General features: G+C 50.8%; 1 protein-coding gene across 2 annotated transcripts; it reads right to left on the bottom strand.

Annotated features, from left to right (window-relative positions):
• Positions 1–1,122: 1,122 nt before the first annotated feature.
• On the bottom strand, positions 1,123–4,631 carry NME4 (NME/NM23 nucleoside diphosphate kinase 4). 2 transcript variants are annotated; one of them, XM_021698348.1, is made up of 5 exons: positions 4,469–4,631; positions 2,757–2,890; positions 2,388–2,489; positions 2,164–2,276; positions 1,123–1,655 (listed from the first exon to the last, which is right to left on the bottom strand). In XM_021698348.1, the coding sequence occupies exons 1-5, from the start codon at positions 4,557–4,559 to the stop codon at positions 1,532–1,534; spliced, it is 564 nt and encodes a 187-aa protein (XP_021554023.1). In that variant the 5' UTR covers positions 4,560–4,631; the 3' UTR covers positions 1,123–1,531. The 2 variants fall into 2 exon arrangements, with proteins under 2 accessions (XP_021554023.1, XP_044771501.1); XM_044915566.1 differs by lacking the exon at positions 2,388–2,489 and having other exon boundaries at positions 1,358–1,655.
• Between the last annotated feature and the right edge of the window lie 16,295 nt (positions 4,632–20,926).

Below are 20,926 nucleotides of genomic sequence, written 5' to 3'. Positions count from 1 at the left end.
CCTGCCCACAGCGGTCTCCTGTTCCGCCCGGGACGCCCCGCTAGCCCCGCCCACAGCTTCCTCTTGGTCCCTCCCAGGACGCCCCGCCCACGGCACCCGACCGCCCCACGAACCCCGCCCACAGCTGCCTCTTGTTCTTCCCTGGACGCCCCGCCCACAGCCCCCTCCAGTTCCTCCAGTGACGCTCCTCCCACAGCGGCCCTCCGCCTGCTAGCCACGCCCATAGCGGCCCTAGCTCCTCCTAGGATTTTCTGTTCACCGCTGCCGCGCCGCCTCCTGGGACTGGAGTTCGGTCGCGGCGCGCGCAGGCTCATGAGGCGGGAGAGGGGGTTCCCTAAGAAAAGCTTTCCCCTCACGCGGCCAACCCCAGTGCCAGTTCCTAAAATGACCTGTTTGATGACCGATTAAGTCAGGGCACTTCATCGGTGCCATCACGTGGAGGCACATGTAGCAACAGGTGCTGTGAATCCAGGATCAGGGCATCATTTATAAAGATGTCAAAAAGGTGGCGCCTGGGTGGCTCAGTTGTTAAGCGTCTGCCTTCGGCTCAGGTCATGATCCCAGGGTCCTGGGATGGAGCCCTGCATCGGGCTCACTGCTCAGCAGGAAGCCTGCTTCTCCCTCTCCCACTCCACCTGCTTGTGTTCCTGCTCTCACTATCTCTCCGTCAAATAAATAAATAAATAAACAATCTTAAAGATGTCAAAAAGTAGAGTGGGGACCAAGGCGGCTGCAGCAGGTGTCATGATATGCAATGTACAGTACCCGTGACAAGTGACCAGGGACACATCTGAGGACTGGGGTGAGGTGTGATGTGTATAGTGCCAACGTGAAAACAAGTGGACACAGGCAGCTCCAGTCGGTCTCCACCATATGAGGCCATGAAAGGCCTTCTGCCCCAGGGGTGGTTTTAGCAGGCCCCATAATCACCCCTTTTTGCCACTCTCAAGTCCTGCCCAAGGCAGGCAGCTCCTCATGCAGCATGATCAGATGAATGGGGGCTGAAGCAGCACCAGCTCCGGGACTCAGCTTGGATTCTCCCACATTTTGGGCTGTAGGTCTTTGGACCACTGCCTGTCTGATACATTCAACAAAGTTATCGATCCCCTACTGGTGTGTGAGAGTAAGCTTTATTTCTACTCTCAAACTCTTACAACTTTGCATAAAGTCCTACCTCAGAGATGGCAGAAACTGTAATAAACGATCCAACCCCCCCTACACAACACAGCAAATTTTAATGTCCCACCCCCCTTTGGGGGAAGGGAGGTTACACTACACACTTTTAGAGACGCCGCAAAGGTTATCTGGCACTTTGGTACAGAAAGGATTTGGTCCGATTTCTTACTGGCTTAGGATACTAAAAGGCACATAAAGTTGGTTGCTCAACCCCTCTGGGCTGGGGTGGGGCAGAAGGTAGACAGAGAGGTGGTCTGGGACAGAAGGGCAGACCATGGGTGTGGGCTCAAGTTCTGGACGACAGAGGTAGTTGATCCTGGGTGGCTGCTGGGGTGGCTGAGGGCAGCCTGAGTGCTCAGGGTGGGTAGATGCTTCTCTGGTGGCCTTCGTCTGCCCAGTCTACCAGCTCACTGCTCTGAAACCATAGCTGGATCTCCCTCTGGGCCCCCTCCACGGAGTCGCTGGCATGGATGATGTTCCTGTGCCAAATGATAGGCAGCAAAGGTAAGGCACAGACTTCAGTGTGCACCTTGGGGGTCCCAGGAACTATCTGCTAATCCCCCACCGTCAAGAAGAGCAAGCCCGGCATTGAGCAGAGGAGTAAGCAAGAACAGGACTGGAAGACTGGTTCCAGCCTGATCTTGGCCTCTTACCCACAACCTCATGACCAACCCAGACCATTTCTGGGAGCCTCATGTTCCCACCAGTTGTCCCATGCCAACCCCTCAGGGTGTCTGGCAAGACAGAGTCAGGTAATAGGAAATGATGGAAGAGTACACACACAATGCATAGAGAATGCTTTATCACCTCCTGTGTGTGACATCCCAGCATGGAAAATCTCTTGTGGCTTTACTGTGGCCCAGCGAGATGCCCAGGTCCCATGGGTCTGCCTTAGGAGGAGCCTACCACCCCACACTCAGACCCTCCTCAACCCTAATGAGCTGGCCCATCAGCTCCAGTGGCTTGAGTGTGTCAGGGCCCCCAGACCTGCTGATGTGGACGCTGAAGTCCCCCCTGATGGTGCCAGGGGCAGCCTGAGCTGAGTTGGTGTGTCCTACCATGGCCCTTGAGGAGCAGACCACGTTGGGGCCTTCCCAGACCTGCAGCACAGAGATAAAAGAGGTTGGGAGAGGTGGGGATCACCAAGGACTCAGCAGCTCTGGGCTCAGCCCGGGGCCCTCCACCCTTTCCACCGCCCCTGCCTGCCGTACCATGGCCACCACGGGGCCGGAGGTCATGTAGCTGATGAGGGCTGGGTAGAAGGGCTTCCTCTGCAGGTCATGGTAGTGCTCAGCAAGGACTCTCTCTGGCGCCTGGGTGGCATTGGGGCAAGGGGTGAGAGGAGCCCCTGGAGCCACTGGACACTGGGGCAGTGATCATGTTGTCCTGACCTCAGGGCACTTGGCAAGTAACACCTACATGGGCTCGCACACCAGCTGATACCTCCCCACCCCTCCTTCTACTGCCAACACCAGGATAGTCCTCCTGATACAGGGCTGAGATATGAAGGGCTGAGGTCCATGAGAAGCCCCCCACCCCCAGTCCCTTCAAGGACACCCACGGGTCGAGAGCCCAGGTACCTGCAGCATCTTCATCCCCACCAGCTTGAAGCCCCTCCTCTCAAAGCGCTGGATCACATCCCCAACAAGCCGCCGCTGCACCCCATCTGGCTTCACTGCAACCAGGGTCCGCTCCCGGGTCCAGGAGGACCCTCCTTTAGAGAAGGGGAATCAGGTGCCTCGCCCTTTCACGTCTCCCTGAACCTGGATGCCCCTGCCACAGCCCAGGGGTCACCAGAGCAGCCGTGGAGGGGAGAAGTGCAGGGTCCACAGCCAACAAAGGCCCAGCATGACTCTGCCTTTCAGGGACCAACAGGGTAGTGGGCCCCCTGGTGCATCCAGTCTGTCGGGAGGGGCCATGGCTCCTCCCATGATGGATCCAATGTCCCTGAGAAGGCATCTTCAAGAGCTGGGGAGGCACAGCTGGGCTCAGTGGCCACACAGAGGCCCAAAGAGGCCACACTGGAAAGAGAGCATGTTGTTGGCCTTGCTTTCCACTCCTGTCCTAGCCGTCTGAACTCCCAGCCTGCCCCATGAGGGAGGACCCAAAGCTCATCTTGTGGGTCTGAGGTGAAGGAACAGCAGGGAGCTAGGGAGTAGTGCGGTGCACTCCCCCCCCCCCCAGGTGGGCCACACACAGCAGGACACAAGGGAGCTAGGGACTGAGAAGCCCGGTAGAGGGGCTCCTGTCTGCAGGTGGGGAGACTCTAGAGGGCTCCTCCACTTAAAACCTCCTTGGCCAGAGGAGCTCTGTGCTGCTCGAGGCAAGCGGCTTCCAGACCCAAGTACAGGACTGAGCCCTGGCCCACTCCTTCTGTCCTCTAGGGGACACTGCCAGCAAGACAGGAGGCACCATCACCCCTTATAGCCCTAGGCCACAGAGTTACACCGACCCTCAGCCCTGGGTCCAGGGCCAAACGTGCTTTTGAGAGGAGCCTACACCCTGGATGTCCTGCCAAGTCCTGCTCAGGGGGAGAGCAGAACTGGAAGACAAATGATAGAGCCAGGGCAGGCCAGTGTCCCCGGGGGTGTCTGCAGCTGCCCTTTCCCAACCCCATAAGATGCGCTGGGCCTGGACAGCAGGCTGTGGGTGCCCACCACTTCACTTCAGGGCTGAACGAAGCCCAGCGCAGGAAGCCCCCGGGGGCTGGTTTGTGCCCCTAAAGCCCAGTGCCTAGGGGCTCTCCGTGCAGCCTGGCCTGCTGCCAGCTGGCCTGTCCCTCGGAAGATAGCAGTTCACTCCCTCCTGCGCTGGGAACACCAAGACATCTGGCTCTCAGGGAGCGCCCTGTGTGCCGCCGTCAGGGCGAGAACCAGCTACAGATACGGGCCCTAGGACCCCAGACGGGGATGGACCAGACGGAGTTAAGGCCTGGAGAAAACACCCCGAGGGCGGCGGCCCCGTGGGGAGTGTTCATCTGCTCCAAATGTTCCCCCCCACCAGCAGCAGCCCCAATCCGCTGGGACCCTCACCACTGTCTACTGTGGCCACCAGGCCTCCTGCTCTGGAGCCCTCAGGGGCCCCCTGCCCCCGAGCAACCTGGGGCGGTGGGCGGATCGGAGAGGGGGGCAGTGAGACGTGGGGAAAGACGTGCAGGGCGCCCCCGGCCCGCCCGGCGAGAACCCGAGGCCATCTACAGAATCAGGCAGCCACGGGGTCGCACGCGCGCCAACAAAGGCCGGGCTACGCCCCCCCGCCCGCCTCCCTCCTCCGCCGGTCGCGGGCCACTCACCCGAGCTCGGGCGTGCGAGCAGGCTCGGGCCCGGGGCCCGCGGGCCGCTCAGCAGCCCCGGCAGCGCCGCGCGCCCCAAGAGGCCGCCCATGACCCTCGGCCCGCGGGCCGCTGGCTGAGCGCAGAAAGAGCGCGGGCGACTGAGCCCCGAGGGAGAAAGGGCGGAGCGGAGGGAGAGGGAGGGGCGAGAGAAGGCGAGGGCGGGGCGGAGGAAGGAAGGGGGAGGTAAGGGTGGGAGGGGCGGAGGGAGAAGGAGGGGAGAGAGAAGGGGCGGGGCGGAGGGAGGCGGAGGGAAAGGGCGGGGCGAGAGAGAAGGGGAGGGCGGGCGGAGGGAGAGGGTGGGGCGAGAGAGAAGGGGAGGGCGGGGTGGAGGGAGGGGGAGGGAAGGAGTGGGCGGGGCGGAGGGAGAGGGCGGGGTGGAGGGAAGAGGAGGGCGGAGTGGAGGGAAGAGGAGGGCGGGGTTAAGAAACAGGTACCCTAGGTGGCGCCTGGGTGGCTCAGTCGTTAAGCGTCTGCCTTCAGCTCAGGTCATGATCCCAGGGTCCTGGGATCGAGCCCCGCATCGGGCTCCCTGCTCCGCGGGAGGCCTGCTTCTCCCTCTGCTGTTCCCCTTGCTTGTATTCCCTCTCTCCCTGCCTCTCTCTCTGTCAAAAAATAAATAAAATCTTTAAAAAAAAAAAAAAAAGAAAGAAACAGGTACCCTAGTACAACACCGTTGGGATAGTAATGGTGGCCAGCTACTGTACTAAATAGGAGATCTACTAGATGTTAGGTAATGAGTTTTTGAAAAATCGTATATGCTTTTTGATGCAACTGTGAATGGTAATTGTTTTCTTAATTTCATTTTTTTTAAAGATTTTATTTATTTATTTGACAGAGACACACCGAGAGAGGGAACACAAGCAGGGGGAGTGGGAGAGGGAGAAGCAGGCTTCCCGCAGAGCAGAGAGCCCCATGCGATGCGGGGCTCGATCCCAGGACTCTGGGATCATGACCTGAGCCGAAGGCAGACGCTTAACGACTGAGCCACCGAGGCGCCCCCTTAATTTCATTTTTGATTGTTCATTGCAAGTGTATAAAAATACAATTGAGCTTTGTGTGTTAATATTGTATCCTGCAGCTTTGCTGAACTCATTCATTAGTTCCAGTAGTTTTTAGTGGATTCCTTAGGATTTATTATGTACGAAATTATGTCATATGGGCATAGAGATTGTTATTTCTTCCTTCCCAATCTAGATGCCTTTTATTTTTTTAAAGATTTTTATTGATTTATTTGACAGAGAGAGAGAGCGAGCACACAAGCTGGGGGAACAGCAGGGAGAGGGAGAAGCAGGCTCCCCACTGAGCAGAGAGCCTGATGTGCGGGACTTGATCCCAGGACCCCAGGATCGTGACCTGAGCCAAAGGCAGACGCTTAACCAACTGAACCACCCAGGCACCCAATAGTCCGTTAGTTTATCAGCAAAAATGGGTTTATTCAAGAATAGCAGGGGCACCTGGGTGGCTCAGTTGTTAAGCATCTGCCTTCCGCTCAGGTCATGATCTCAGTCCTGGGATCGAGCCCCTCATTGGGCTCCTTGCTCTGCAGGAAGCCTGCTTCTCCCTCTCCCACTCCCCCTGCTTGTGTTCCCTCTCTCGCTGTCTCTTTCTCTGTCAAATAAATAAATAAAATCTTAAAAAAAAAAAAAAAGAACAGAGAATTGGGACGTCTGGCTGGCTCAGTCCATGGAGCCTGTGACTCTTGATCTCAGGTCATGAGTTCAAGCCCCACATCGGGTGTAGAGATTACCAGAAAAATAAATCAAAACTTAAAAAAGAAAAGAATAACAGAGAATTGGAATTTGAGGTATGCAAGCTAAGGCAAAACCTTAGGCAAGTCCAACGAACAAAGGAGAAGAGCTTTATCTTACGGAGATGAAGGAGGAAGTTAGGAGGTGTTGTTTTGAACAAAAAGGCCATTGGAGAAAAAACAAGAGTACAGGGTGATGAGGGTTTCTTTTTGACTGAGTTGCAGGGGTGACTGATTTCTTATAGGAGCTTAAATGTACATCTTTCCCTATTGGGGCTTGTAATTGATGATTCTTTCTTGTTGATGATTCCTTTGTTGAGGTCCATAAATGACACTTCTGTTGGAGTCTCCAACTGAAAATTCCTCCCGTAACTGATGGTGAGTGATTGGCTCCCCCTGTCTTAGCTCCTGACCCCACTTTAGTGAAGTTTCCCTTTATGAATTTTTTTAAAGATTTATTTATTTATTTATTTGAGAGAGAGCAGCACGAACAGGGGGGAGGGGCAGAGGGAGAGAGGAGAGAAGCAGATTCCCCGCTGAGCCCCCCAGCCCCCCCACCTCAATGCAGGTCCTGAGATCATGACCTGAGCTGAAACCCTTAACAGACTGAACCACCCCAGGTGCCCCCCTTTATTAATTTTTATAAGACTTTTTTCATTCTTAGTATAGACATTTACAGTTATAAATGTCCCTCTAAACACTGCTTTCACTGTATTTTATAAGTTTTTATATGTGTGCCTCATTTTCATTCATCTCAAAGTATTTTCTGATTTCTCTTTTGATTTCTTATACTCTGAAAATTACAAATCATTGTTGAAAGAAATTTAAGAAGATTTAAATAAATGGGGAAAATCCCATGTTCATAGTTGGAAGACTTAACATTGTCAAGGTCACAATAAAGTGATCTAGATGTACATAGAAATAAATTTCAGGGTGCTTGGTGGCTTAGTCAGTTAAGTGTCCAACTCCTGGTTTCAGCTCAGGTCATGATCTCAGGGTTGTGGGATCACATCGGGCTCTGCGCTCAGGGTGAAGCTGGCTTGAGATTCTCTCTCCCTTTGCCACTTCCCCGGCTCATGCACGCAAGTGCTCTCTCTCTCTCTAAAATAAAATGAATAAATAAAATCTTTAAAAAAGAAAGAATGAAAGAAGTTTCAGGCAGATGAAAGACTGAAATATGAAAGGCAAATCTAGAAAGCTTTTAGAAGATGGGAAAATATATTCACAGCTTTCTGTGAGGAAGAATTTCTTTAGGCACAATAAGCACTAATTATAAAGGAAAAGATTGACAAAGTCAACTCCATTAAAATTAAGAACATCATAAAAAAACACGATGAAGATATCAGACGAGCCAAAATTCAAACACTGACAACACCAAAGGCTAACAAGCGTGAGGAGCAACAGGAACTCTCCTTCACTACTGGTGAGAATGCAAAATGGTGCAGCGCTCTGGAAGACAGTTTGGCAGTTTCTTAGAAAACTAAACGTGTGATCCAGCAATCATGCTCCATGGTGCTTATTTAAATGAGTTGAAAACGTAAGTACAAAAAAATATGCACATATATATTTATAGCAGCTTTATTCACAATTGCCAAACTTGGAAGCAACCAAGACGTCCTTCAGCAGGTGCATGGATAAACAATCTCTGGTACATCCCTACAATGGGCTATATTATTCAGTAATTACAAATATGAGCTATCAAGCCACAAAAAAAGACATGGAGGAAAATTAAATGCATATGACTAAATGAAAGAAGCCTATCTGAAAAGGCTACATGACATTCTGGAAACGGCAAAGCTAGGGGGACAGTAAAAAACAAAATCAGGGATTGTTAGGGGTTGGGGACGTAGGAGGGGTGTGGGCAGATTTTTAAGGTAGCAAAACTATTCTGTATGATACTACAATTGCAGATAGCTGTCATTATACATTTGTCAAATCCAGAATGTACAACACCAAGAGTGAACCCTAGTGAACACTATGGACTTTGGTAAATAATATTGTTAATGTAGCTTCATTGATTATAACAAATGTAGCACATGATCTAGTGTGGGATGTTGATAGTGATTGAGGCTGTGCATGTTTGGGGGCAAGGGTGTATGGGAACTCCGTACTTTCTGCTTAATTTTGCTGTGAACCTGAAACTTCTCTAAAAAAACAAAATCTACTCAAAAACACACACAAACCATAAAGAAAAAAAAACAAAGACAAAATGACAGAATGGGAAAGAATGTTTCTAGCACCCAAAACCTATACAAGTCTAGGGTCTTATTACCAGAAATCAGTGAGTAAAAGCCCAATAACTCAGTAGTACAGCTGACAAATACTTGAAGATTCTCTTCTCCAGAGAAATCCAAACAGCCAAGAAACACGCACAAAGGTGCTCAGCTTCAGGACCAATCAAATAAATGCAAGGAAAGCCACAGTAAAAATCTCAAAGTCTGGGGCTCCTGTGTGGCTCAGTTGGTTGAGCTTCTGACTCCTGATTTCAGATCAGGTGATGATCTCACGGTTGTGGGATGGAGCCCCACCTCGGGCTCTGCACTCAGCAGGGAGTCTGCTTGAGATTCTCTCTTTCCCTCTGCCCCTCCCCCCACTCGCACACTCTCTCTCTCTCTCTCTCTCTCTCTCTCAAAGTAAAAAATAAAATCCTTAAAAAAAATTTCGAAGTCTAAAAAATTCCAAGTATTAGCAAGACTGTGGACCATTGAAATTCACGTACGGCTAATTAGAATCTCAATTGACAAAACCCACTTTGGTAAACAGTTTGGAATTATCAAGAAAGTGAAAAATCAACCTACAAAATGGAAGGAAATATTGGCAAGTCATATATCTCAGAAGGGTCTTTTATTTTCCAGATTTTATTTATTTATTTTTGTCAGAGAGAGAACACAAGCAGGGGGAGCAGCAGGTAGATGGAGAGTCAGGCTGCCCACTGAGCAAGGAGCCCGATGTGGGACTCCATCCCAGAACCCTGGGATAGTGACCTGAGCCTAAGGCAGATGCTCATCCGACTGAGCCACACAGGCATCCCAGGGGGCTTTTTTTTTTTTTTAAGATTTTATTTATTTGACAGAGAGAGACACAGCAAGAGAGAACACAAGCAGGGGGAGTGGGAGAGGGAGAAGCAGGCTTCCCGCAGAGCAGGGAGCCCGATGCAGGGCTCGATCCCAGGATGCTGGGATCATGACCTAAGCCGAAGGCAGACGCTTAATGACTGAGCCACCCAGGCGCCCCCCAAGGGGCTTTTTTTTTTAAGATTTTATTTATTTATTTGAGAGAGAGAGAGAAAGCTAGGACAAGCAGGGGGAGGAGCAGAGGCAGAGGTAGAAGCAGGCTCGCCGCTGAGCAGGGGCTCGATCCCAGGATCATGACCCAAGCTGAAGGCCGACGCTTAACTGGGCACCCTAGGGGATGTCAATCTCAAGACTTACCAAAAGATACAAATGTAGTGATCCGAAAGGGCACCTGCACCCCAATGTTTATAGCAGCAATGTCCACAATAGCCAAACTATGGAAAGAGCCCAGATGTCCCTCAACAGATGAATGGATAAAGAAGATGTGGTATGTATATACACAATGGAATATTACACAACCATCAAAAATGAAATCTGGTCATTTGCAACGATGTGGATGGAACTAGAGAGCATTATGCTAAGTGAAATAAGTCAATCAGAGAAAGACAATTATCATATGATCTCACTGATATGTGGAATTTAAGCAACAAGGCGGAGGATCATAGGGGAAGAGAGGAAAAAATGAAACAAGAAGAAACCAGAGAGGGAGACAAAACCATAAGAGACTCTTAACTCTAGGAAACAAACTGAGGGTTGCTGGAGGGGAGGGGGGTGGAGGGATGGGGTAATTGGGTGACAGGCATTGGGGAGGGCACGTGATGTAATGAGCACTGGGTGTTATACAAGACTGATGAATCATAGACCTGTACCCCTGAAATGAATAATACATTACGTGTTAATTAATTGAATTTAAATTTTTTAAAAATCCTCGAAAACAAAACAAAACAAAAAATCCCACTTGTTCACCAAAGACCCTGAACAAGGACTTCTGCTCCTCCATTCTGACCTCAGATTTTCCAGCTCGGCTCTTGGCTCTGGTGGAGGACCCTGAGGGCAAAGCATCCCCTGGTGGGAACCATAACCACCCCCTGACTATAAGGACTGCCCTGAGCCAGCGAGACCCTGACCACCCAGTGATTGACCCCAAGACAATGACCAGTTTGACTTTCATTGCCCACCAGCTCATACCCACCCACCATTACCCCACATTTTGTTTATATAGACCTGGAAGTAATTTCAGCACTTTGCAGACAGTGTTTGAGACGCTAGTCTACTGTCCTTGCTGTGTTGACATCACTGAAATAATCCATTTCTTGTTTCACCACCACTCATTTCTCTGCGTTTGGATTTTGTCAGCAGCGAGTGGCTGAGCTGGTCTGTTTGGGACTCTCCGAGTCAGGTACTCTTGCTCCCCGCACCCCAGCTACAACCCCTACAACCCAAGCTGCTTCGGCTCCTTTCTGCTCTCGCTCACTCTGTCTCTCTTCCGGCCTGAGAGCCCTCCCTGGAAGAGGGGCCTGCTGCCCTGTTGTGGGCAGTCCTACGGCCATGGCCAAGGAACTGATGTCTCTGGCCAACAGCCGTGAGGAGTTGAGGGCTGCCAACAGAGATAAATGCCTAAGTCAAAGACCAAGGAGGGAGGAGGAGGTGTGAGCGGTCTCACCCTCACCGGTACGGGGGATCTGGATGCTCTTATGATCTAAGCAGCTCTCCTGTCCTTCAGAGGCTCACTCCCAGCCCTCTTCCCAGCAGCCCCCTCCTTCCAAGGCTTGGCCCCATCGATTTTCAGTGTTGGGGTGTCAGTCTGACCGACGATGAAGTGCTGTGTGGAATTAGGGATGAGCACAACCTTGGATTTCTGGAACGTTCCTGTGCAAGAGCTGGTGGTCTTCGTACAATGTACTTGGAGAGACCCTACCCTGCAGGGTGGGAAGGAGGGTGGCAGAAGAACCAGATCCTAACCCCAGCCCTGCTCCTGTGAGCCTCACTTTCCCATCAGTAAAACAGGTCATTGCCTGGAAGAACTGAGTTTTCCCAGCTGCAGTTTGTTTGTTTGGTTTGTTTTGTTGGGGGGGAGGGTCAGAAGGAGAGGGAGAAAGAGAATTCAAATTTTGGATAAACGTGGAAGTTTCTGTCCTGTGTCGCAGGAAGTGGTGGGCCTGGGGCTCCAAAGCTGCCACGCCCGGCACCTGCTAGCCTGCGACCAGGAGCGGCTCTCAGGTCTGGTGTTTGCTCATTTCCGGGCGGGTCACTGTTAAAGGACTTCTGATTTAGTTCCATCCTGGTCAGAAAAACATGTTCTATATCACTTAAATTCTTTTCAGTTTATCAAGAATTGTTTTACGGCCCAGCATTGATCTATTTTGGGGGGACTTGGAAAGAATGTCCACTCCGCAGTGGTTGGATGCAGTCCTCTATAAACACAATGAGTTCACGCTTGCTGACAGTGTGGTTTAAATCCTTTGTCTTTCCTGATTTTCCCTCTAGCATGTTCCGTCAACTGCTGTGACAGAGCCATCAAATCTCCTCCCCTCATCATGTGGAAATGCCTCTTTGTCTCATTCTGCCAATTTTTACTTCATGTAATCTCAAGCTCTCTTAGTAGGTGTGTACATGCGCTTCTTCCTTATGAATGGACCTTCTCATCACTATAAAATATTTTTGCATATGTTTGATCATAATCTTTCCTTTGAAGTCTACCTTATCTGATAAAAATAGAGACACTCCAGTTCCTCATGCTCATTATCACATGATTTATCTTTGTCCATCCATTTACTTTTAACGCATCCGTGTCTTTATAGTTGAACTGAATCATTTCTAGATAGTCCGGTCTTGCTTTTTTAATTTTTTTTTTTTTAAGATTTTATTTATTTATTTGACAGAGAGAGACATAGTGAGAGAGAGAGCACAAGGCGGGGGAGTGGGAGAGGGAGAAGCAGGCTTCCCTCTGAGCAGGGAGCCCGATGCGGGGCTCGATCCCAAGACCCTGGGATCATGACCTGAGCCGAAGGCAGACGCTTAACAACTGAGCCACCCAGGTGCCCCTGGTCTTGCTTTTTTAATTTATTTATTTTTAAAATTCAGTTTGACAATCTCTGCCTTTTTTTTTTTTAGGATTTATTTATTTATTATTCGAGAGAGAGAGAGAGAGAGAGAGAGTGAGCAGGAATGGAGGGGCAGAGCGAGAGGAGAGAGAAACTCAAGCAGACTTTGCACTGAGTGCGGAGCCCGACTGGGAGGGGGAGCGGGGGTTCCACGACCCTGAGATCATGACCTGAGCCAAAACCAAGAGCAGGGTGCTCAACCGATTGAGCCACCCAGGTGCCTCTCTGACTTTTTTTTTTAATTGAAGTATAGTTAGCACGTTACATTAGTTTCAGTATTGATTTGACGATTCCATACATGACTCAATACTCACCATGATGAGTATAGTCACCATCCGTCACCATACATTATCACAGTATTATCGACTATATTCCCTATGCTGTACTTTTCATCTCTGTGACTTACTGATTTTATAATTGGAAGGTTGTAACTCTTCATCCCCTTTATTTCACCCATCCCCCTATTAACCTCCCCTCTGGCAACCCCTGGGTTGTTCTTGGTATTTAAGAGTCTGTTGTTTTGGGACGCCTGGGTGGCTCAGTCGGTTAACCGTCTGCCTTCGGCTCAGGTCATGATCCCAGGGTCCTGGGATCGAGTCCCGCATCGGGCTCCCTGCTCCGCGGGGAGCCTGCTTCTCCCTCTCCCTCTGTCTCTGTCTCTCATGAATAAATAAATAAAATCTTTAAAAAAAAAAAAAAAAAAAAAGAGTCTGTTGTTTTGTCTCTTTCTTCTTCGATGGTTCGTTTGTTTTGTTTCTCAAATTCCACGTATGAGTACAATCCTATAGCAATTGTCTTTTCCTGACTGACATATTTCACTTAGCATTTTATCCTCGAGGTCCCCATCCATGTAGTCACAAATGGCAAGATCCCATTCTTTATGGTTGAGTAATATTCCATTCTATATAAATACCTCTTCTATATCCATTCATCTATGTTGTTGTTTTTTAATAAGCTGTACACTCAACGTGGGGCTTGAACTCACTACCCTGAGATCAAAAGTGGCACATACCTCCAGCTGAGCCAGCTACGTGCCCCTATTTTGTTTATTCTTAAAGGATGTTTTTGCTAGATATAGAATTGTGGGTTGACGAGAATATTTTTTTTTCCTGACTTCTGGTCTCCATTGTTTCTGACTTCTGGGAAGTTAGAGATCATTCAAACTGCTGTCCCCTTGAATGTTATTTTTCTCTGGCTGCTTTCAATATTTTCTGCTCAAGTACGGTTTTCTTTTCTTTTTTTTAAAGATTTTATTTATTTATTTGACAGAGAAAGACACAGCGAGAGAGGGAACACAAACGGGGAGTGGGAGAGGGAGAAGCAGACTCCCCGCCGAGCAGGGAGCCCGATGCGGGACTCGATCCCGGGACTCCAGGATCATGACCTGAGCCGAAGGCAGTCGCTTAACCAACTGAGCCACCCAGGCGCCCTCAAGTACGGTTTTCAGTAGTTGTGCCTGGGTGTGGTTTTCTTTGTATGGATTCTTTTTGTGGTCACTGAGCTATTTGAATCTGTAATGTTTTTCACCAAATCTGAGAATTTTTGGCTACTAATTTTCCAGATATTTTTGTCTGCCTCCTTCTCTGTTTCCAGTCCTCTTGGGACTCCTATTTTATTTTATTTTTTATTTTTTAAAAGATTTTATTTATTTATTTGACAGAGAGAGACACAGCGAGAGAGGGAACACGAACAGGGGGAGTGGGAGAGGGAGAAGCAGGCTTCCCGCTGAACCCGATGCGGGGCTCGATCCCAGGACCCTGGGATCACGACCTGAGCCGAAGGCAGACGCTTAACGACTGAGCCACCCAGGTGCCCCTATTTTATTTTTTAAAGACTTATTTATTTGAGGGTGCCTGGGTGGCTCAGATGGTGAAGCGTCTGCCTTCAGCTCAGGTTATGATCTCGGGGTTCTGGGATCGTGTCCCGCATCGGGCTCCCTGCTCCTTGGGGAGCCTGCTTCTCCCTCAGCTTCTCTCTCTCTCTCTCTCTGCCTGTCTCTCATGAATAAATAAATAAAATCTTAAAAAAAAAAAAAGACTTATTTATTTGAGAGGGGGGAGGGGCAGAGGGAGAGAGAAACTCAAACACATTCTGTACTGAGCTTGGAGCCTGATGCGGGGCTCAATCTCACAACCCTGAGATCACATCCTGAGCCAAAACCGAGAGTCGGATGCTTAACCAACTGTGCCACCCAAGTGCCCCAGGACTCCAATTTTAGACATGTCAGCCCTCTGTTTGTCCCTGCTCAGGCTGCTGCAGGGAGGAGACAGGAAAAATGGTCTCCTCCCCCTAGGACAGGCCCTTAATAGCCTCTCCAGCATCTGCCAGCCCAGGCTAACTGGTGAGGGCTGCCAATGAGAGCCTTCGAACCAGAGCACAACTCTTGGGTCCTCTTGCCCTAGCACGCATCTTCTGCCCCTGTCACCCTCTGCACCTACCCCTTAGAAGGGGGCCAGGAGTTTGCTCTGGTCACCATGCTCCAGGGCATTTGGATCTCATCCCGGGGCTCACCGTAGGTGAAGAGCCTGAGGATACTGCTTGTACCCTTCAGCTGCTGGTTCATGAGTGCTCAACACCCAGGACAGGAAGCATTCATTTGCCCAGATAAAATGGGGATAAGAACCACACGCTGAACTTAAAGGAAAAAAAAAAAAAAGGCTAACCTTCATTTATACATAATTCTAAGAATATGTACTACTTTTTTGGTTGAAAAATGACTTTTCCTGGGGCGTCTGGGTGGCTCCGTCGGTTAGCGTCTGCCTTCGGCTCAGGTCATGATTCCAGGGTCCTGGGATCAAGTCCCGCATCGGGCTCCCTGCTCAGTGGGGAGTCTGCTTCCCCCTCTTCCCCTCCCGCCCTGCTCGTGCTCTCTCTCTCTCTCTCCCTCAAATAAATAAATAAAATCTTTTTGAAAAAAAAAAAGAGAGAGAAATGACTTTTCCTTTATGAAATGATAATAATAGTAATTGGACTTTAAAAAACAACAATTTTATTTTGGTAAAATAAAGATTCAAAACCTTATGTTGCTTCCAAAACTTTTGGGTAAGTCATTCCTATGAAACCCAAATTTCTGAGGATCCTGGTCCAGTTTATGCCAATAAGTTGGGGCACGGGGACAAAGAGGAAGAAGAAGGTCTGCATCTCCCCCCGCCCCCCCCAGACCACAGAAGGTGTGACCCAACTCCTTCCTACAGGAAGCCTGCAGTGGGGTGGTGTGACAGGAGGCCATGAGCGCACAGAGCGGGGAGCTCTTCCGACCTGGGGTCTTCACAGGGCTTCCCATACAAGAGGCCCTTGGAGGAGCCTGTGTGAGTTATGGAAGACAGGTAGGATGGAAAAGAGCAGCCGGGTTGTCTGAAGACCTCAAGCATTCCCACAGGTTGTGCAGGGCTGAGCACCTGCCTCTTCCTCTACTGTGTGGGTCCTGAGGCCTTGGAGGCCTCAGGGGCTGCAGTTCTTCCTCTGATGAATTGAATAAAAGTGGATTATAGGTGGGTTTTTTTCTTTTGTAACTGTGAAATTTTTATCCAAAGCAAACACAATAATGTGGCCGGACATAGCCTGCGTGTAGGGAAATTATCTCCCCTGTCCACCGCTCCGTCTTCCCCTCTGTGTGAGTGGACTGCGGTCCACTGGGTCCACACCCACAGAGCTGGTGGGAGGATCTGAGAACATTCCAGTTTGGAAATGGGATGTATCCATGTTATCTAGCAACTGGATTTCTTCACTCTATCGGTACTCCTGCAGAAGACCCATAGACCTGTCTAGAAGCTGTGTAGAAATTCATGGTACCTATCCTAATTTCTTTGCAGAGTTCCAGGGTTCCTGCAACTACACAGGCTCTGGGCCCATTCTCCGTGTGTCTGTCCTTAGGCTCCCAGGTTTGTTACATTTTAATGTTGCCACAGTGACCTTCAAAAGGTTGAGGTTGTTTACATTCCCATGGGCACAGTGTGAGGCACCTGTTCCCTGCATCTGGAGAGGGCTGGGCTTCTGACTGACGTCCTATTGTGTTAAAATCACACTAGCACTTGAATTTTCACCAGGACGACTGAGCAGTGTGGCTCACGGGCTCATGCCCACCACTGGCATCTTCCCGCACCTTCTCTTGTGATCGCCTGAGTCTATTTTTCTTTTGGGTTGCCTTGGTTTCAATGTATAAATTTCCTTTGTATCTTAGGTATAATAACCCGTTATCATATGCACAGCACATGTATTCTCCCATTTGTATTTTGACTTGATGACTTTTTTTTAAAGATTTTATTTACTTATTGGACAGAGAGAGTGCGTGCACAAGCAGGGGGAGCAGGAGAGGGAGAAGTAGGCTCCCAGCTAAGCAGGGAGCCCCATGCAGGACAGGATCCCAGGTCCCCGGGATCATGACCTGAGCCCAAGGCAGACCCTTAACAGACTGAGCCACCCAGGTGCCCCTGACTTGATGACTTTTATACTATGTTTTACTTTCACAATTTTTATAGTTACATAACATTTTTTATTATTATTATTTTTTAAAGATTTATTTATTTATTTGAGAGAGTGAGAGAGAGAGAGAGAGAGAGAGAGAGAGAGTACATGAGAGGGGGGAGGGTTAGAGGGAGAAGCAGGCTCCTCGCTGAGCAGGGAGCCCGATGCGGGACTCGATCCCGGGACTCCAGGATCATGACCTGAGCCGAAGGCAGCCGCTTAACCAACTGAGCCACCTAGGCGCCCCTACATAACATTTTTTTTTTTATTCTTATGTTAATCCCCATACATTACATCATTAGTTTTAGATGAACATAACATTTTTTTTTAAAGTGAACTCCACTCCCAACGTGGGGTTCAGGAACTCAGGACCCGGAGATCAAGAGTAGCTGGCTCTACTGACTGATCTAGCCAAGTGTCCATACTTACATTTTTTAAAATGTAGTCAAATGAGTACCTTTCCCTTCATGATTCCCCAGTTTCCTGTCCCTCTTGCTTAATAAATTATTTCTGATCCCTTTATTCCGAGGGGTGTGTTCTAAGTCTCCTTCTAATATTTTTATCATTTTATTCTCAGCAGTTAACCATCTCATCTAGTTGGAATTCACTGTTCTGTGTGACGTGAGGTGGAAGGCAAGAGCCTCTGTAGACAGGGCCCTCCCTGGTGGGAGCCTCAGCTTCCTGTCTTCCAGCCGAGGCCCTGCCAGGTGGGTCCTAGGCTTCTTCCCACTGCAAATGCTCTGGTACTGAGCACAGGTCTCCTGACACCAGCCCAGGGCACCAGGTCCATCTATAAGTTCACCAGCCCCCAGACACAGCATTGGGATGGGGCGTGTCTGCCACCTCCCCTCCTACCTGCTGGGGAACTTGAGGCACAGGAGTCTCACACTGAAGTGACACACTCAAGGGAAGCACCTGAGTGAGGAGGGCTAGCGGGGGACTTGAGCCCAGCCCAGGGTAGGAACAGTTTTCCAGTGCTCAGTGCTGACCACAGCTGCTGTCCCAGCATGACTCTGGCTCAGCAGTGCACTAAAATCGAAGCTCAGCAAAATCCCACAATTGACCTCTGTCCCTTTAAATTGAGACTGGCCAGCAGCCCCAGGATTCCTCTGCAGCCAAGGGTGAGGAGGGCCCAGCCTAGATCCCAAAGGAACAAAGGGTTTCTTAATGGCTTCACACCTTGGCCTCCACTCTCCACCCTTTTCCAGCTTTCTGTGGTCTTGGGCTGGCTGGGTCAGTGTCTGCCTCCTTCCCTTCTGTAAACTCTCAACAAACAACCCCCAGTCCCTTCCCAAGCAGGACAAAATTCAAAAGACACCCACAGGTAAAGTCCCTCCTTCCAATCCTAGGCCAGCGGGTTCCCTCCCCCAGAGTCAATCAGCATAACCTGCTGCTGGATGCATCCAGTCATTTTATGTCTTTGGTGCATGCAAATACAATTTTTAAAAATCTTCCTAAGGGGCGCCTTGGTGCCTCAGTCGGTTAAGTGTGTGACTCTTGATTGTGGTTCAGGTCATGATCTCAGGGTTGTGAAATCGAGCCCCTGGCCTGCTTAGGAGACTCTTTCCCTCTCCCTCTACCCCTCCCCCCTCTCTCTAAAAAATTTTTCCTCTGAAAATGGTAGCTTTCTATACCTGTTGTTCTGCCCTTTCCTTTTTTCAGCCAAAGCTACATCTGGCAGACCCTTCCCAATCGGTATATAGAGCTTCCTCGTTTGCCGCCACACTGTATCAGTGTTTGAATCACGGTGCGAATGTCCATGATTTGAATGCCCCATTGCCTAATGACCAACATCTGGATGTATGAGGTACCATAATGCAATCTCACACTTCTGTGAGCATCTCTACAGGGAAAATGCACAGAGGTGGGACGACTGAAGCAAAGCTATGTGCTCTTCTCACTTTGGTAGCTGAGTCCAGAGACTTCTGGAAGCTCTAACCTACTGCTCACTAAATACAGGAATGTCCATGGGCCCACAATCTTCCCCTTCCAGTGTGATCAAACTTTTTGATCTTTGCAGATTTGTTAGGTTTAAGAAAAAAAAGACGTCTACAAAAAAGACGTTCTTGTTCATTTGCATATCCTTTACAGGAGTCTTCTTGGATTTACTGGAGAGTGGGTATTTTGTTATTGATTTGTAGAGACTCTTCATTATTAAACTATTATCAATCTTTTTTTTTTTTAAAGATTTTACTTATTTATTTGTCAGATTGAGAGAGAAAGCCCGAGCACAAGCAGGGGGGAGCAGCAGGCAGAGGGAGAAGCAGGTTCCTCCCTGAGCAGAGAGCCCAAAGCGGGGCTCATCCCAGGACCCTGGGATTCATGACCTGAGCAGAAGGCAGACACTTAATTGACTGAGCCACCAGGCGTCCCTAAACCATTATCAATCTTGGAATGCCTGGGCGGCTCAGATGGTTAAGCGGCTGCCTCCGTAGCAGCTCATGATCCCAGAGTCCTGGCATCGAGTCTGGCATGGGGCTCCTTGCTCAGCGGGGAGCCTGCTTTTCCCTCTGTCTGCCGCTCCCCCTGTTTGTGCTAGCTTGCTCTGAGAAATAAATAAAACCTTTAAAAAAAATAAACTATTATTAATCTTATTAAGATTGGGTCTTTGTGATAGGAGTGGCAAGCATGTCCTTCCCAGTTTATGGATTGTTTCTTGACATTGCATAAGGCAGTCTGGCTCTGGCTCTGCAGAAAGCTTTGATTTCACCTAGTTGAATTTCCGCCTCCCCTCTAGTGTGCTAGGTTTGAGGTCATTATTTAGAAACGCCCTCGCTTCCACCAAGACTCTGAAAAAGTTCCCCCAAGTTTTCTTCTTTTTTAAGGCCTAAATCCTTATTCCTTTTGGAATCTAACCCAATGTGAAGGGTGAGGGGTGAATCCCACTCACTGATGCAAATCGCCACCTTAAAGAGTAGGAAATTCCCACTCGTCCATGGAGCCTTTTCATTTTGCCATAGGAAGTGTGTTCTTTACACACACCCGCCCCTCCCCGAGGCCCTCATCACGCGTCGCCCGGCCCACGACTCAGGGAACCCAGACGCTGGCGTCCCATGGACCCCAGCGAGTGTAGGAAGCACTTGGGGCGCTCGCCTGCCGCCTCAGATCCACAGTGGTTTCCAATTCACGACCCGCCACTTTCCCTTCTGAATCCCTGGGTCCCGCGCCAGCCCTCTGCCCTCACGCACCCGGGTCCCACGTCCCTCCTGCGCCCGACTGGGTCCCGCGCCAGCCCACCTGCCACGCCCCCCCGTGCCCCCCCCCTCCCCCCTCCCCCCCCGGGTCCCCCCCCCGCCCCCCCCCCCCCGTGCCCCCTCCGTCCCACGTCCTTCCCGCGCCCGATTAGGTCCCGCGCTAGCCCGCCGCTCCCCGTGTCTCCTCAGTCCCACGTCCCCCGCGCGCCCCACTGAGTCTCGCGCCAGCCCGCCGCTCCCCCATGCCAGCTCCATCCCACGTCCCCAGAGTGCCCCACTGGGCCCCGAGCCTGCCCGCCGTCCTCCCGTGTCCCCTCCGTCCCACGTCCTTCCCGCGCCAGCCCGCCGCCGCCCCGTGCCCGCTCCGTCCCACGTCCCCCGAGCGCCCCACTGGGTCCCGCGCCAGCCCTCCGCCCCCGGCCCCTCTCGGTTCCGCGTCCCCCGCGCGCACTGCGTGACCCTCCATCCTATCCCGCCCTACCTCCCCCCATCTGCGCGCGCGGTGGTGGGTCGGCATTCCCTCTCAGTCCACGACCTCCCTCTGACCCATTTTCCTCGCGCTCCCCGTGTCCCCAAGTCGCCTTCGGCCCGCTTCGGCCCCCCGCCAGCGTCCTCCTTCCGATTCCTGTCCCCGAGTCCGGCTCCGGCCACGGCTCCCGCAGGGCGGGGCCTCGCAGGCGGAAGTGCCCGGGGCGCCGGCGGCTGGGACCGGCCGGGACGATGGGAGCCCGGGGCAGAGGCGGCAGCGGCAGCGGCGGGGGCCGCAGTGGCGGCGGGGGCTGCCCGGGCGGCGGCGGGGGCGGGCGTCCGGGGACGCGGTCCGGGTAGCGCCG

This window comes from Neomonachus schauinslandi, chromosome 5, assembly GCF_002201575.2.
Source record: "Neomonachus schauinslandi chromosome 5, ASM220157v2, whole genome shotgun sequence".
Taxonomy (NCBI): Eukaryota; Metazoa; Chordata; class Mammalia; order Carnivora; family Phocidae; genus Neomonachus; species Neomonachus schauinslandi.
The sequence above is the reverse complement of the archived record's forward strand: the minus strand, read 5'-3'. Positions and strand labels throughout refer to the sequence as shown.

Coding starts and splice junctions, on each gene's coding strand:
- NME4 (XM_021698348.1), bottom strand. CDS start 4,559: ATGGGCGGCCTCTTGGGGCGCGCGGCGCTGCCGGGGCTGCTGAGCGGC. Junction 2,490..2,756: donor TGGGGATGAAGATGCTGCAG/GTACCTGGGCTC, acceptor AATGCCACCCAG/GCGCCAGAGAGAGTCCTTGC. Junction 2,277..2,387: donor CCGGCCCCGTGGTGGCCATG/GTACGGCAGGCA, acceptor TCTGTGCTGCAG/GTCTGGGAAGGCCCCAACGT.